Source organism: Mchenga conophoros, linkage group LG20 (assembly GCF_057382185.1).
Source record: "Mchenga conophoros isolate Kocher_MC1m ecotype Shallow Benthic linkage group LG20, M_conophoros_male_GT1.1, whole genome shotgun sequence".
Classification (NCBI taxonomy): Eukaryota; Metazoa; Chordata; class Actinopteri; order Cichliformes; family Cichlidae; genus Mchenga; species Mchenga conophoros.
The window spans coordinates 25,297,833-25,313,998 of record NC_140545.1 but is presented as its reverse complement, the minus strand read 5'-3'; the positions used below and the strand labels follow the sequence as shown (position 1 = coordinate 25,313,998).

The following is a 16,166-nucleotide window of genomic DNA, read 5'->3' as shown; positions in this document are numbered from 1 at the left end:
TTTAATTTCCTGTTTATTTCACTCTCTGAAGCTTTGGGAACTCTGAAAGGATTTAAATGCCCTTCAGTCCTGATGTCTTTCTCCCATTGCTTTTGATTTATAGATTTGATTTTCAGCTTGAAAGCAAGAAGGGAGAAATTCCAAAAGGAGAAAAAGCACCACCATGACATGTAGGAGCTTAAAACGAGCTGAAAGGTGGGGGAAATAGGAAGGATATAAAACGCCCTTTGCCAGCTGCACGGATGAAATATGAGGAATTGTCGGAAACCATGTAACAAAACGTGATATGCAGCAAATGAACTGGGCTTTATTCAATCCCCGAGCAACCATAAGAAGTCCCATTCTGCTCTGTCGGTATTGTGCTGTGCCCTGTGCCGACAGGACTCGCTTTCACTTGACACTGTCGGGCACCCATTAAATGCTACAATACACAATTATTCCTCCTTCCAAACTCTGTAAACAGTGTGCTTGCTGATACTTTCTCTATGTTCGAGCACAGCAGTCACCTCCACATAGGGACCGTGACTTGACCGTGACTCCTCTTATCTCCATAATGTCACCAGTGCGTAGCTTTGTGTAAATATATGCATCTCTCCACCACTTTTCCTCTCATGTGAGACATCAGCTGTGATGGCTACAAAAAAAAGCACCCAGTGTGCCAACAGTAGAACTGCCCTTGGGATAACGCAGCTTTTGTGACCCAAAGTTCCAGCCACAGTGCTCCAATGGGACCACTGGGCCATGGGGGACAGAGCGAGCCTGAGAGACAGGAGGAATACTTGGGACCGTGAAGCACTGAGCTCACTGAACAGATAAACTCAGGGGATTACGGTCAGGCTGCACACTCCTCAGGCTTGCACATGGTCAAAATGGGGAATGGTTTAACTGGAACTTCTTTTAATTGTGTACAGTCTCCAACTAAAAGGAGGCGACAAAAAGTGTATGAGGCAGCAACCATTAGTGTCGACTGAAACACGTGGCTTTTATACATATAGGCAGTGATTTATAGTTCCACCTTATGTGATATCCACATGCAGTAATTTGTTACACTGTTAATTTCCACCTAATGAGTGAGCGAGATTAATTCATGTGCATGATGAATAGCACAATAGCGAGCACTCTTGCAAACTCTTGTTGAAAATGTGTGTGCGCGTGTGTGCATGCGTGTGTGTACCTTTTGTGTATGCGCTTCCAATTGCGGTAAAGACTGCAGGGGCACTTATCTGAAATAAGTAGGCCTGCCCTCCACCGCAGTCCTTGCTAGCAGCTCCATATGGTAATGAGCTGTGTAAGATGAAGGAAATATGTTTTTTGCAACACAAACAGCACTGCAGTTAATTCAAGAAGCACGGGTATATAATCCACTCACACGGTTTTAATGACAACAACAGTTTTTAAAATATAAAGTTTGTCTGAAAAATGGAACATTGAGCTCATTTGGGGAATATTACAGTAAGCATTAAAAAATTACATAATTCAGCATCAGACTTGTGCATTGCAAATATGTCAAATGCTAACTCGCTACAGTGACCAGATGCCAAAACATAAATTTAAAAGAATAACAAATTAGCATGCGTGCCTGCCAAAGTGAAAGGGTTGATGAGGGTATGATATCCATCTGCAGTGCAATATGTGCAGTGTCTCAGTATTGTCATCTTTATTAACACGAAGATAGTTTTAATCTGGAATATTTGGCCCATTTAGAAGCACTGCTGTTTAACACTTGTGCACTTCTGAGCCGAAAGAGGAGAAGGGAGAGAGAGAGGGCTTGTAGGTGTCGAGATTGGAAGCAGAGGTCTCCTTTGTGTCACATCACAAGTGCAGTGCTACAATTTATATGGAGCCACAGTCTGCACTTTGCAAAATGCCTTGTACTGCTGGACATTTACCTTGGGGACAGAAATCAATTCAAAACAAGAACAAGCCATTTTTGAATAAAAATGGTAATCGTAGATCAAAACAGTTCAGCTTCACATTGTTTTGAGAAAATGTCCCGATTTTTATCACTGTATGTTTTATCTCTTCTTTTTTTTCCCAGCGCTCTTCACAGTTGTTATAAAGGAACAACTGTGAGTAATGGTAAGGTGATCAATATGTAAAGTGATCTGGTGTGAGTCACCGTTTAAGTGAGAGGGGCAAGAAAATATTGACATTTTTCTAATTAGAATTTATCAGCAGTTATTAGTTTTCAGTTACTCACCAGCCGACTCGGGGTTATTCGCTAAAAGGGCTGATAATATGTTCATTCACAGATATTAGGGAGGTAATCGTTATATAGACCCTCATTAAAGGAATAACTCAACATCTTACACTTAATTGCTTTCTTGCTGGGAGTGAGGGGAGAAGATCAATGTTAAACATTGATGCTTAATTCTGAAAACTAAATTAAAGCTTTTTCTCATACCCATCATTTTGTGTTCCTTTGAACAATCATACAGCAAAAAATCCTGATATTAATCGAGTGCAGTCTGAAACTGGAGATATTTTACCACAGACCTTAAGCCTTGGGGTTTTTTGTTTTTTTTATCTCTGGTACTTATATCGAGTAGATTAAGCAATCCGGTCGTTAAGTCTGACGTCACTAGCTGTGTCTGGACCTAAACTCCACTGCAGGTCCATATATCAAACGATCACTGTGGCATTACTGAGAGTTGAAAAACTGTCTAAAGTCTTTCATCTTTAATAAAATGATCAGCGTTCTGCTCTACCAGGTGTAACAATTGAGTTTAACATCCAGGCATCCATGAAAACGGAATTTATGACATTTAACGGAGTTAGAAGTTAGCAGGAAGTTAGCTCGCTAGCTTCTATCTAAATGCAATATAGCATGTCCTGACTGCGGGGTTTTGGAAACAAATTAAAACGTACAGCTCTGTTATCACTTCCAACATAAATGAAGACAGAAAACTAAACAGCAGTGACGTTTGTAGGGTTACTGAAGTTTGGCTAGCTGGTATATAATGATGTGCTACGTGACCGGTAGCGACACAGGTATGTTAGCATAATATAAACAAGCTAAAAATGTTTCCACTCGATAAAAGTTAACGTGAGTGTTCTCGGTGGTCAGGAACAAATGCAATCGCATGGCAGGATGCTGTAAAAGGACCAAACTTCAGCCAGGAGAACAACTGAGATAATCCATCAACAATACGAGGTTAGTCATTCATATACTGCTGCATGGGCTGGGCTGTAGTTACATCCTAAGGTTTTAAAACTGAGCTTAAATAAATGATTAGCGGTAATAAAAGCCGAGGGAGGTCAACAGTGATCTCTCCAATGTAGAGGTCTGGGCTGGGCCCAAACAGACCAAACAGCCACTTCACAAGCGCATGGCACAACACAGAAGAGCCACCTCCACAGGACAAGACTCAGCAGTCCATCTGCATCTTAAGGATAAAGGTCACTCTTTCGAGGATGCCAATGTTCACATTTTGGACAGAGAGGACAGATGGTTTGAAAGAGGAGTGAAAGAAGCCATCTATGTCCACTGTGAGCGACCATCTTTGAACAGAGGCGGGGGTTTACGACACCAACTCTCTGCCATCTATAATCCAGTTTTGAGATCCCTTCCCAGACACCTTAACGCCCACTCACATCCTGGGCCATCTGATCTCAGGAATTCGCATGATAAGGTGGGGCCAGGTTTCACAATGAACTCACCCGAAACTCTGGCTGATTGGGACCCACACCCAGTTTCACACCTTGGCTCAGGCGATTAGAGGATCATCAGGGGGTCCTTTTGTCCCTCTGTGGGGGGTTACTCCCACTAGGTTTATATCTGGGACTCTCCACCATTTGACCTTAGAACTGAAGAAGCTTCTCGGATGAGAGGTGAAACGTCTTCAAGTAACTTAAAGAAGTCCAGACGCTTTTCTTTGCAAGCTCCTTTGACAACATTAAACATGTTAACAACACAAAAGCCATATTAAATGCAGACTACTTTAGGCCCGGAAGTAGGATTCGTCACGTCATCACTTAACGACCGGATACGATAAAATCACACAGCTCGTAAACACTGTTTGTGAGCACACATACTCACAAACAGTGATTGTCGTATAATTGTGCTCAAAAGTGTTTTAGAGTGGACAGATGTGGCTGTGGTATTCTTGTGGGAGGCTGTTAGCTAAAGCCCCTTCTGTTTCTGGAAAATCCAAAGACTTTCAGAATATCTATCAGCTTGTGGCGTCTTTTCTTCAGCCATGTTCGCAAGTGTCTGTTTTCTCTCCAGGTAAGCGCTCTTTGTGAGATCCTCTGCCTTCTCATGCTGGGATATCACAAAAAGAACAAACTGAGTGTTTGTAGCTGGAGGGTTTTAAATGTTCAGATCACCATTCTGTGCATGAGCGTCCTTATTCCAGTCAGAGTTACAAAGTATTTGGAGAATTACACGATTTTCGCACAAATCATCGAATAAAGATGCAATTGAAGTGAGACTTTAAGCTTTAATTAATTAAATTAAACACTAATTAATTTAAAAACGACATTAACTGTTTAGCAATTACAGCCATCACTTTTTCTGAGGCTCAGAAGTAATTGGACATATTAACATAATTTTCAATTTAAGCATTGTTTTTCATACTTGGATGAAAATATTCTGCAGTGCTGTGCTAAGCCTTTACTGTAGCCACTGTCAGCTGCTGCTTGTTTGTGGGTCTCTCTGGATTCAGTTTTGTCTTCAGTTATTAAAAAGCATGTTCATTTGGGTTGTGTTCAGAGGAATGACTTGGCCATTGAGGAATATCCTATTTCTATGCCTTGAAAAACTCTTTGTTTGCTTTTGCAGTTTGCTTTGAGTCATTATCCATCTATCCATCCAGTTTTGCAGCATTTACCTGAATCTGAGCAGGGATTCTTGCCCTGCACACTTCAGAGTTCTGATTCTGCTGCTTCTCTGAGCAGTCACATCATCAATAAACACCTGCGAACTGCTTGCATTTGCAGTCATACACACCCATGCCATAACATTACCTCTACCGTGTTTGACAGATGATGTGGCATACTGTGCATCATCTGTTTCTCTCCTTCTCCATATTTTTCTCTTCCCATCATTCTGGTACAGGTAAATCTTGGTTTTCTCTATATATTCTTTTCAGAACTGTACAGACTCTTTTAGATTTTTTTGAGCATAACCAGTTGTTTGCACCTTAGTGTAAACCCTTTTCATGAAAGAATCGCTTAATTGTAGACCTTGATAATGATCATCTGACCTCCTCATGTGTTTACTTAACATGGCTAAATGTGATGAGAGGTTTGTTTTCTTAAGTAAAGAAAGAATTCTGAAAGAATTTAGTTTGTTGATTTTGCCACGTAATGTTTTTCATAGGTCTGTTTTCGTTTTTCAGCCTAAAGACTAAAGACGGGCCGCTTCACTTGTATTGATGCCTGGAAAGCTTGGAGTGGACTGCAAAACCTTTATTCGCTTAATTTGTCATGAAATGACAAGGGAACCGACCTCACTTTGTAATGAAAATGCTGGATAATCAATTGTTCATTAACCTTTGAACCTCTGAAAATAAGGGACTGTGTATAAAATGTCTGTAATTCCTAAACGGTTAATGAAGTACTTGTGTTAAACTTCTTGAATTAAAGCTGAAAGTCAATCATATCTTGAGAGTTTGATGTGAAATCCACTGTGGTGGTATATAAAATGTGCCATTGCCCAAATACTGGACCTAAATGTTGTTTTACTGTGTTTCTTTTAGTCTTTGGATTAATAAAAACTCACAAGTGACAAACTAATTCTTCATCTGTAACCTTAGGCAAATGCATTAAAGAAATAGCTGCACTATGATAAATCTAAAATCCAGATGTTCTTACCATGATGTCTCTGTGATATTAAACCAAATTTAAAGAGTTTCATTTTCATCAATGTGGTTGCCCAGCAACTATACAGCAACAACAAGACTTTACTAAGCATCGTCCTGACTTTATTATTAACACTAGTCTTTAGAACGCACGCTGTCCGCATCATTTGTTTGCAGCAACAAAGCGAAAACCCAGTCTTAATTGTGCCAGATCCTAGCGATGCATTCATGTGAATACCCATGTGACTACCGTGGTTGCCTTGCAGTATTAGTTGCTAGGGTGCATAAATAACAGCCTGTTGTTCTCTTGCTGATTTTTCACTTCTGATTTGCAGTAACTGTTGATAATAGAAGTAGAAAAGGCATTTTCACTGACATTGAAAGAAGAAAACAGCTATAGTCAGCACAAGAACACACTGACAGTCTAGCAGTACTAGTTTGATAGCTTAACCAGAAAAAGCACTTAACTTGGAGTGTAGTGAGTCAGGCGCCCCGCTTTGAGAAGAAAGTGTAAGGTAAAAGTGGAAAGACCTCAGCAACACAAAGAAAAGCACAAAATTAATCAAACTTGATACGATTCTCCACTGAAAAGGTCAGTACATAGCGGTATAACCGTTGATGGTTTTTGGAAAGCTTCACCTGCTTTCACTGATTTGGTTGATGGGAAAACCGATCAGTGGTACAAACCAATCTTTGGATTGTGTCCAGCAAGAATTGCAACAGCTTCTCAGCAGGTTTAAATAAATCGCTTCTACGGAATCGAAACCTCTCTGTCAACTCCTCATCAAGTGCGCTGTATTTCCATCGCCAATAAGTATACATCATCTAAAATCCTGCAAGCTGTACAGTCGATACCTGGAGCTTGCTATTGTCTTTAGTGTTACAAGCTGTGTAGTCTGAGTAGCAACTATAGGAAAACAAACTAGATTTTGACTTTAAGCCTGGCTATATCATGTTTACACTGACTTTATTTTAACCCGTTTGTGTCTTTGCCCTATAGGCTTTTTGTTTGTTGGGGGGTTTGGTTATTTTTGGACTAACCCAGCCTAAATTTTATCCTTTATCCTTTGGTAAGATGAGCTAAACAAATGCCGGCTGTAGCTTTTTATATTCTTTCACAGGCCTGTCGTATCATCCCCATAAAACAGAAACACAGATGAAGAGGGGCTGTAATGACTCACTGACCGAGACTGAGGATAAAATCTCCTCTTTCACAAGGCCACATAAAAACACTTGAGATGAAAAAAAAAGAAAAATGTCACAGAGTTGCTCAAAGCATTGGCTAATTAACGGACGTACGGCAATAGGCATTTGTTATCACAATCACATTTGTGGCTAAAGTCCTCCTGGCTAACTAACACAGCTGCACCCACTTACCATGTGAGTCCAGTGGAGCATGACGTTAGCCATCAAAACAAAGGCCCAGTTACCCACTAATAGGGTCTCTGGAAAATTCCTGGCCTCTGTGGGTGGAAGGTCAGCACCTTTGGATTCATTATTGTCACATATAACACCTATAGTCATTATCACAACCATGCTGGCTCACAATAAGGAGTAGACACTTGTCTTATATAAGAAAAACAGCTATAGTTTACATTAATATTATACTGGGTTTCCATTTTCTCACTTTATATTTTTGCCAATGTGCACTTATAATGTAAGCAAACTCAAACAGGAGAAAACCAGCTGTCACCAAGCTGCCCACTGCAGTTATGTATTCCAGTGGTCACTTGTGCATTATCTGTCTATCTTTCACATTTCAGAGTGTGAATGGGTACTGAGCTCACAGCAGCAGCTTTACAGAGACATAATTAGAAGGGAGAGGGTATGACAGATGGATTACAATTGTAATTGAGAGTGTGGAGAGTCTATCGTCCTAGCTGCACTGCACCTGCTTTGTCTTTGGCATAAACAGCAGAAGAGGTAAGAATTTGTCTTCTCGTGCAGCACGCCTGTAGAATTACAACATGCTTTTTTTTGTCTCCTTACAGGCACTATTTCTGGTTACAGTGGTACAGAAAAGCTTGGATAGCCCTGATTTTATTATTCCAAAGCAGATGGTACAAAATGAGACAAGGGGGCCCAGCAGCTCAGTGACCTTCATGTTGCTAATCTAACAATGTTCCTACATTGATCTAACATTAACACCTCACCCCTCGCAGAATATGCATGACTCCAAACAGGCTGGTGGCCTGTGTGCTTTCGAACAAATCACCTCGACGTGCAATTACCTCCTGCTCTGGAGTTATTTCTTTCCTGTGGATACCGTCGCCCTTTCATTCGAGTCTGGGAATTAAACAGGTTTCCAGGTTAATTAATTTGACAGACAGAGCCCATTGTGCCTAGTGTCTGCCCAAAAAGAAACCTTATTGCCTCTTGTCCTGGATGTTGACTTTTTATTGTTCTTGGATTCGTCGTTCTTTAGAGGAGCACACAGTGCCAGCCCCTGTAATTGACTTGAAAAAGACCATATCGAGCAGACAGGTTATTGAATGCTTGAAACAAAAGCTCTGGCTTTTTCAAAGGAGACCATAATTTATCTGGCAGGATGCCTGTTAAATATTGTGCGCCCCTGCCATGTGAAAACTATGACTCTATTTGGTTTTTTGGTCAGCTGTGTATTAAACATAAACCTCTCATTCCTCTTTCTTGTTGCTTCCTACTTCATCCCATGATGAAAGTGAAATGGAATTTGTTTGAGTGCGCAGACACGTGACTCTTTGTCTGTATAAAAGCGAGGAAGGGGAGAGAAAGAAAGGATCCAAACCAAAGTGTAATCTCAGTCTAAATCACACAGCCTCCCCGGGGAAAAGGCCCCTCTTCCTGGGGTTAGTCAGTGAATTAAATCACGGTGAAGGCCCCATTTTTCAAAAGTAACCTTTCCATTGACAGTGTAAGTGGGAGTCTCACCGCCGAGTCCGAGCTGGGGAATTAGTGTCGTGCGTTGCGACACCAGTCTCTCCGGGTGTCATTTGTAAAGGCTGTTGCTGCATTTTTCCAGTCCTGCCTTCCTGTCTGTCTCAGTGTGCTCACTGTGGAGGTGGCCATCTGCCTCCCTCCCCTCTCACATCCCTGGTTTCTCTCCCCAGCAGTCTGTTCCCTGCAGTTCCCACACAGTTTCCTTAAATGTATTTTTAGTGCATCTCATGAATTTTGGCCCCAGTGTACAGTATGTACACCCAAAACTACATTGGACATGCACGAGTTGCCTGTTGAAAGATATTCATGTACTCAGCGTGGCTAATGAAGATAAATACACTACATGGCCGGATTAGGCTCGAATTAATCTCAACTTAATTAATTAGAAATTTGTCCATCCAAGCCTGTAATGTCAATAGGACATGTTTCAATTAGAACTACATCGCCTTTTCTAATCTTTTAATTGAACAGAAACTAATGGAATGAACACGTTCATAAAATGGGATTCCATGCCTCATAATCATTTTCACGATAAAACAACTCTCTGAGGCTGCTTATTATTCAATGATAAACCAACTTAAGGGACTTATCCTGTAATCCACTTCCTGTTTCCTGTTTCCCAGAGTGCCACTGTACTTTACTTTTCCACCAACAATGTGGATGCTGTTGCTGCATGTGTGTTGGCTGGCGAGTGGTCAGTTTCTAAGGTTACTTGAAAATGAAGGCTTATGCATGAATTATGTATTAACAGAGTGCTCAGCGGGCACCTCTTCTCTCGCTCCCCTTCTCTCCGCGTAACCCACTGAACATGTACTCATTAGCAGAGACTACAATGATTATTGTTGTTATTTTGAATGTGCGATTTACTTTGAATGCAAAGCAGAAACTACCTTTTTAATTAATGCCTCAAATTGCCAAGTGAGTCCCTGGCTAATGCATGCCCACAAAAGCAAATTATCATAATCTTCTTGTTTGTAAAAGTACCATCTGTGCAATTAAATAGTTTGGTGATGATAGAGTTTTGTTAGGAAGATGTGAGGCCTCCGTTCTCCTAAAGGTGTGGGCAATTTTCACCAGTCTGTGGACCAGTATGTTTATCCAGGATGATGTTGATGATGTGTGTGTGTGGTAAGGGGGCGGGGGGGTGATGTGCGTGTATTTGTGGGGGCAGGAGGGTTGCACAGGATGAATCAGGAGTCTTCTGAAGAAGGGTTGCCTTGGAGACCAGCCTGGACCCCTCCAAACGTGTCTGCTATGCTCTCTCTCCCTCCCATACCTCCCTCTCTGCTCCGTTTTAAAGGTGCATCAGTAATGAATCCAAAACTATTTCAGGAAAGCCACTTTTTAGTCGGCGGGTGAAGCCCTTCATACCTGCAGCTCTTCTGTGTTTTCATAATGCCACAGATCTCTGTTCCATGCCTGCCACCGTCAACATCAAAAGAAAAGAGGGGGGGAAAAAACACTTTTGTGTCTATGTGTGTGTGTGTGTGTGTGTGTTTCAGGGGGATAACGGAGGAAGAGGAAGTAGGGAGACAGAGATTATAATGCTGAGATGCAGCCACTGAAAGGCACTCAGAGGAACAATTGTCTTATTATTCAAGTCTGTAAGTGCATTTGTTTGCCTTGTTTACCTTCTCTTCTGTCTGAAGATAGCGAGCGCTAACTTCCTGGAAACCTTTCCACAAAGTGATGTTAATCTTTTTTCTCCTTTTCCTTTTTCTTTTTTGCTGCCAGCTGAATGACGTCTCGCGTCGAAAGGGGGCTGAAAACTCGGCGCACACAGTGAATCCCTCGCTGTGACTCATTCATTTTGTATAAAGGCGACCGGCTGCGGAGACTGAGAAAGAGTCGGGGATTTAATTAGCTGGTTTTTCTTAGTCCACTGCTTAATGAACGCACGTTTGCGTTCACACTAACCGTTTTTTTCCTTTTTCTTTTAACCCACCCCCCCTCATTCCCTCCCTCCGTCATTCCCTCCCCTCCTTTGGAGACTGTGGAGATGATATGCACCCCTGGGAGACAAACACCACAGCCGAGCGAGCCATTCCTGCGCTCCCGTGGAGTTGTTCTGGGGAAGGAGAATGTCACCCACTTCTGCCGGTCCTAAGAAGTATTGATTTAAAGCGATAATTCCTACTACACGATACTTAAATTCCGGGCTTTGGGTTGTGAAGATATGCCAGTTCCTCGCAGCGGTTTCATTATGTTTCTATTCGCTCTTTGGATTTAGCATAAATGGACAAAATTAGGCCAGATAATTTGCTGCGGGTTTTCGTCTCCTTTCAGTGATATTCTCTCTAACTAATGGATGTAGCCTCCCTTCCTGAGAGCGCTAAATTTCCGTTAGGGGCTTCACTATTCAACAAGCTTAACCGCTCACTCCTGGCTGTAAAACGATGGGCGCAGTTCGCCTGAGTCTTCTGCTGCCCCTTGGTTCCTCAGCCCAGCTTGTTGAATCTCCTCCCTGGTGACAAGAATGGGTTCGTTTTAGCAAACTTCTTAGCCTCTTCTGGTCTCATCATCGTCGGATCGCAGGCTTCTTCCTTCCTAAAAGTTGATCATGGCTTGTCCCGGTGTACGCGTGAAGCTGAGCTTTATATGGAGGGTGTTTTGGCTTATGAGGACTGTGATAGATTTCGCGCTGCCTCAGGAGACTTATGCACCCCATTCGATACGGACTGAGGGACACCTGACCCTCGGCGGACTCTTCCCGGTGCATGCCAGAGGAATCGATGGTGCGCCGTGCGGAGACCTCAAAAAAGAGAACGGCATCCAGCGGCTTGAAGCCATGATGTACGCTTTGGACCAAATTAACCAGGACGAGCAACTCTTACCCAACATCACCTTAGGCGCACGGGTGCTGGACACTTGTTCGAGGGATACTTATGCGCTGGAGCAATCGTTAACTTTCGTGCAAGCGCTGATCACGAAGGACACCTCCGACGTGCGGTGCACTAACGGGGACCCACCGGTGTTTGTCAAGCCTGAAAAAGTGGTGGGAGTCATCGGAGCCTCGGCGAGTTCAGTATCGATTATGGTTGCCAACATCCTACGCCTCTTCCAGGCAAGTCTGAGCGTGTGCACTAGTTTTGTGGCTTTAAGATAATCGCATTTTTTCCCACTATTGCAGCAGAAGTTTGTTGAATTTGGAGGTAATAATGCGCTTTAGAGAGGGGTAAACACACTTTTTTTTGTCGCTCAAAAGCAGCTTGAAAGGACAGCAAAAGTGAAACAGCTGAAAACTGTGTCTGAGAAAGGACACCAACAAAAAAAGAGAGAGAGAATCCATCATGAGCAAGAATCTATTTTCAGATGGTGGTATTGGATTCGATGTGTTCTCACTGATGCCTCTCTCCATCTTAAAACATGGGGCACAAAAGGAAGGTGAAGTGAGTTTGGGTGGTTTTTCAATCCACTAGACTGTGTGGATGAGACAGCTGAGAGTGCTGTTGCTTGTCCCCGGTGGTGCTGAAAGAACAGCTCCCGTCTGTTCCAGTCTCACTCCGGAGTCTGGATGAGTGGGCACTGACAGCCTGACACAATCACACCCAAACTCAACAACCCCCTCCTGAGAATAAAAGGCCTGTTTCATATGATTGCACATGATTATATGAACCTCTTGTACGTCAGACTGCAGGCGGTTTTATGAATTGTTTTGAACCTGAAAGCATTGAGTTATGCTTGAGTTTCCTTTAGCTTTTACCTACGGGGGAAGGGGGTGGCTTCCCTTCTGCAAAATAAGCTTGTTTGCATCGCTTTGCAGCCTGATTGAGCTTGATGGCTGCAAGTAAATGAAAGGAATTCACAAGACTAATTTCCTAATGGCATAGCTTGAGCATATAGGAAAACGTCTCTATTTCTGTTGGCTGAGAGTCAACTGATGATGTTGGCCTACTGCTGGTGCTGCAGTGAAATGGGAAATGCAGCAAGGCACCAGTACAGAAAGATTAATTATTTAAAACACATCTACATAGCAAAGTATTTAATTACTCGAAAAAACATGTGCATGCTTTTGCATAATTCTGTACAGTTTTTCCTGTGCAAGTTTAAAGTGGCGTTTAAACTGGGGAGGAGCTGCATGCAGTGTTGGTGCTAATGATTTGTGGTTGCAGATTGTAACTCAGAGTCTTGTCAGTCATTGTTTTTGTTCCAGCTCAGTTCGACAAACTGTGTAAGTAGCTGGTTAATTCCATCTGTAAGACCGTCAGAGTACTTAACAAGCTTTTAACCCCCACCCAGTCGTCTTCCCTTTCTACTCTACAGACACTTACACATGCCACATATTTGTGTACATATATATATATATATATATATATATATATATATATATATATATATACTCATTTTTTTATATCCAGGGTTTGTGGTTCCTTTTGCCGGACTGATCGTCCCCACCACAACACCACAATCTTCAGCCTAGCTTTAGTTCCTGTTCTCTCTTTGTAGGCTCACTTAATAAATTAAATTTTTATTATTACAAGATTTCAAAACCCTGCAGTTACGCTTTGAAGCATAACTGCACTTGTTATTTTGTTGCACGGCGCGAGGGTTGCAAGAGTTCCTCAGTTTCGTGCAAGCTCTGTAACATGAAAACCTATGCATTTGTGAAACTGAGAGGGTTTAAAGGGAAGCCAGATTAGTCCCTAATTCTCTTTATTCTCTCCTCCTCACACCAGGTGTACCAACACGTCTGCAAGTGTCAAGCTGTCAGAGTGTAGGCATGGTGTTGCTGAAGCTCAGGTGTTGTAATCAAGCTTGTGGATTGACAGCAGTTGTCATGCAGACCCATCCATCACTTTGCATTTGTTCTCATTTCCTCAAAGTGCTGAAAAAAAAAGGCATATTTCTTCGGCGCACTTAAATCCAAATACCTTGAGAAGTTAGATTCAGTCCTCCTTTAAACTTTTTTGCCTCTGAGCACACTTATGTTTTCAGTGGAACCAGAAGCAATGGTATTATGGATAACAAATTAAATTTGAGGCCACACGATACAATATAATCAATACATACCCACTTACTTGCATTAGTCACACTGTGTTTGTTTGGTAGGTGGCAGTAACTTTAAGTTTCTGAGGCTGCTTTGAAATAAAATCTATATACTACTCAGTGAGTCTTGTGAAAAACATCAAATGCCTGAGAAACCCCCATTCAGATGTAATTAAACCAGCAAATGGGGGGGGGGGGATTCATATCAAAAAGACCAGACCTCAGTCAGACGGACTCTCTACAAAGCGTTCAGTTTCTTCTCTTAGTCAATTTCAATTAGACCTCATTATTGGTTGAGCTCCATAATCAAGAAATCCTAGTGTAATCTTTATGCTTCAAGACTGTGAATAGTGACAACCGATTCCCCGCATTGTTCTCAGTGAAAATCATCAGGTCATTTTGTATCTCACTCCTGCGATAAATGAATCATCAGGGAAGCTAAATAATGATTGTAGGTTTTATTACTAGATTCTAAATATCATGCCTGTCTATTCAAGACGTGAGTAGCTGCTGAACTGTTAGTGCTGGGAAATTGACATGAGGGATAGATTTTTCTGAGGACCCAGGAGAGGTGATCAATACTGTTGCCATGGTGAGGCCGATTTGCTGCTAAGATGTTTTTATTTCAGTGCCTTTCATGCTGTGTTGGAAATGAGAAGCAACAATGCCACAGGAGGAAAAAAAATCAATCAGCCAAACTTTTGAATTGTTTGCATGTGTGCAGAAAATCGTCGAGTCCTTACTCCATGAACGCGAGCAGAGGCGGGAAGATGACGCTGTTGTTAATTTAAAAAAATTAATAACAGGTAACTTTGTACGTTTTAAAGTTCTGGCCTCTTGAATGAATCATGAAATTGATTTTGATCCTGATGACATTTACATCAGGGATTGCAGCCTGCTATGCTCCGTCGCATCTCTTCTCCCAAAGGCGGTGGCAAAACTTTGTATTGAATGCAGGTGAACTCCGTCTTGTCCTCTTCGTCTGGGGAACCGGCCCCTTCAGACTGGCTGTCTAAGTGAGGCATTGACGTCCTCTGCTCTCATAGCCCTGACAGGCTCCGGTCGGCTTTTTATCTCCCCCCTTTTTTTCACAGAATCATCACTGTGACTGATTTGAAGGAGATTGAAGCCTTGCAGTGTGATCTATTTAGCTGACAATGGTAAAGACGGACACCAAAGGAATATGAAGGAGCTGTGTGTGTGTGTGTTTTGGAGAAAGCTCTAAAAGTGACATCGGATGGCACAGGTTTAATATATCTAGTTTTCTAAACATGGTAACGGTTGCAATTTGTACGTGGATGCTTGCAGCAGCTCAGGTCCATTAGTCACATCCCTAGTACTGCATTCAGCCATACGATAAAACACACCGTTGGTATGTTAAGTAGCCAGCATATGAGTAGATATGCACATATATGCCCACAAATTGGCCTATTACCAATGCTGAAGGGATGGAAACACAGCTGTCTTGTGGATATCTAATGATCCACACCAGTGGCTTCGGCTTTTGTATTTCCTCTCCATCACTTACTAATTGGCTTTTATTCAGAGTTTGACATAGAAGGCCAACTCAGTACATTTTAACTTTATAACAAGTGCTTGAAACGTGGATAAAAAAAGAAAATTAATTTCCTAACTTGACAGTTCTTTCTCAACTAAGGTTCAGCATTTAACTCATAAGTAAACGTTTTTAAGATCACAAACAACAGAGTTGGATTTGTTACTGAAGAGGACGGTGAATGAAGTTTTAGTAGTGCACATTTGACTACTGACTATAAAAAGAAAGTCAGCTGTGCCAAAAATAAAATGAAAAATGTTTTTAACAGCATAAAAAACAAGCAGAATTTGTACTGTATACGAGAGATGAGATAAATAGGTTAGATATTTCCAAATGTTCTCTTTTGAGAAATCAGTGGGATTTATCATGCAGATGGAAATTGAAAACTCGACTGTATATGGATGACTTTAATAAGCCATCAAACCCATCCAATTATATCCACCCTTCTTTGCAGTCGTGACTTATCCACAAAAGAAAAAGGGAATTACTGAATATTAGATTATGAGATCACAAAATGTACCTGTGTGGTTTAGTGAACCTAAGCCACACAGGTACTCTCAAATAGAAAGAAAATCACCGTGCGATGTTAATTTAATGCAGGCAGCATGCAAACATCAATTTTTCCTGATTATCCACCATGGTAGACTCTGGACAGGTCACCAGTCTATCGTGTAGAGGCTGATAGCGATTCACTTAGATACACAGCCAATTTATACTCACCAATAAGTCTAAGAAGCGTGACCGTAGGAGGAAATTCCACACAGAAAACCCTCAGCCTGCTGGTGGATTCAAACTCAGAAAATTTGTGCCGGGGGTGATAGTGCTAACCGCTGCACCACTGTGTGTGCAAAAGTAAACAAACAAAAGAAGCATATTTTAGGACAGAAAAGACATCTTATTCA

At 41.8% G+C, this 16,166-nt stretch overlaps 1 protein-coding gene across 2 annotated transcripts in view; it reads left to right on the top strand.

Moving 5' to 3' along the window:
* Nucleotides 1-10,269: 10,269 nt before the first annotated feature.
* The window catches only part of LOC146550921 (metabotropic glutamate receptor 7-like), a 73,220-nt gene continuing 67,323 nt past the window's right edge, over nucleotides 10,270-16,166 (top strand). Inside the window, exons 1-2 of one of the 2 annotated variants that reach the window (XM_085258561.1) lie at nucleotides 10,270-10,327; nucleotides 10,458-11,787. In XM_085258561.1, the coding sequence (XP_085114687.1) occupies nucleotides 11,284-11,787 (504 nt within the window). In that variant the 5' untranslated portion in view covers nucleotides 10,270-10,327; nucleotides 10,458-11,283. Of the gene's footprint in view, nucleotides 11,788-16,166 lie in introns of both variants that reach the window. The other variant, XM_085258560.1, reaches the window with a different exon arrangement.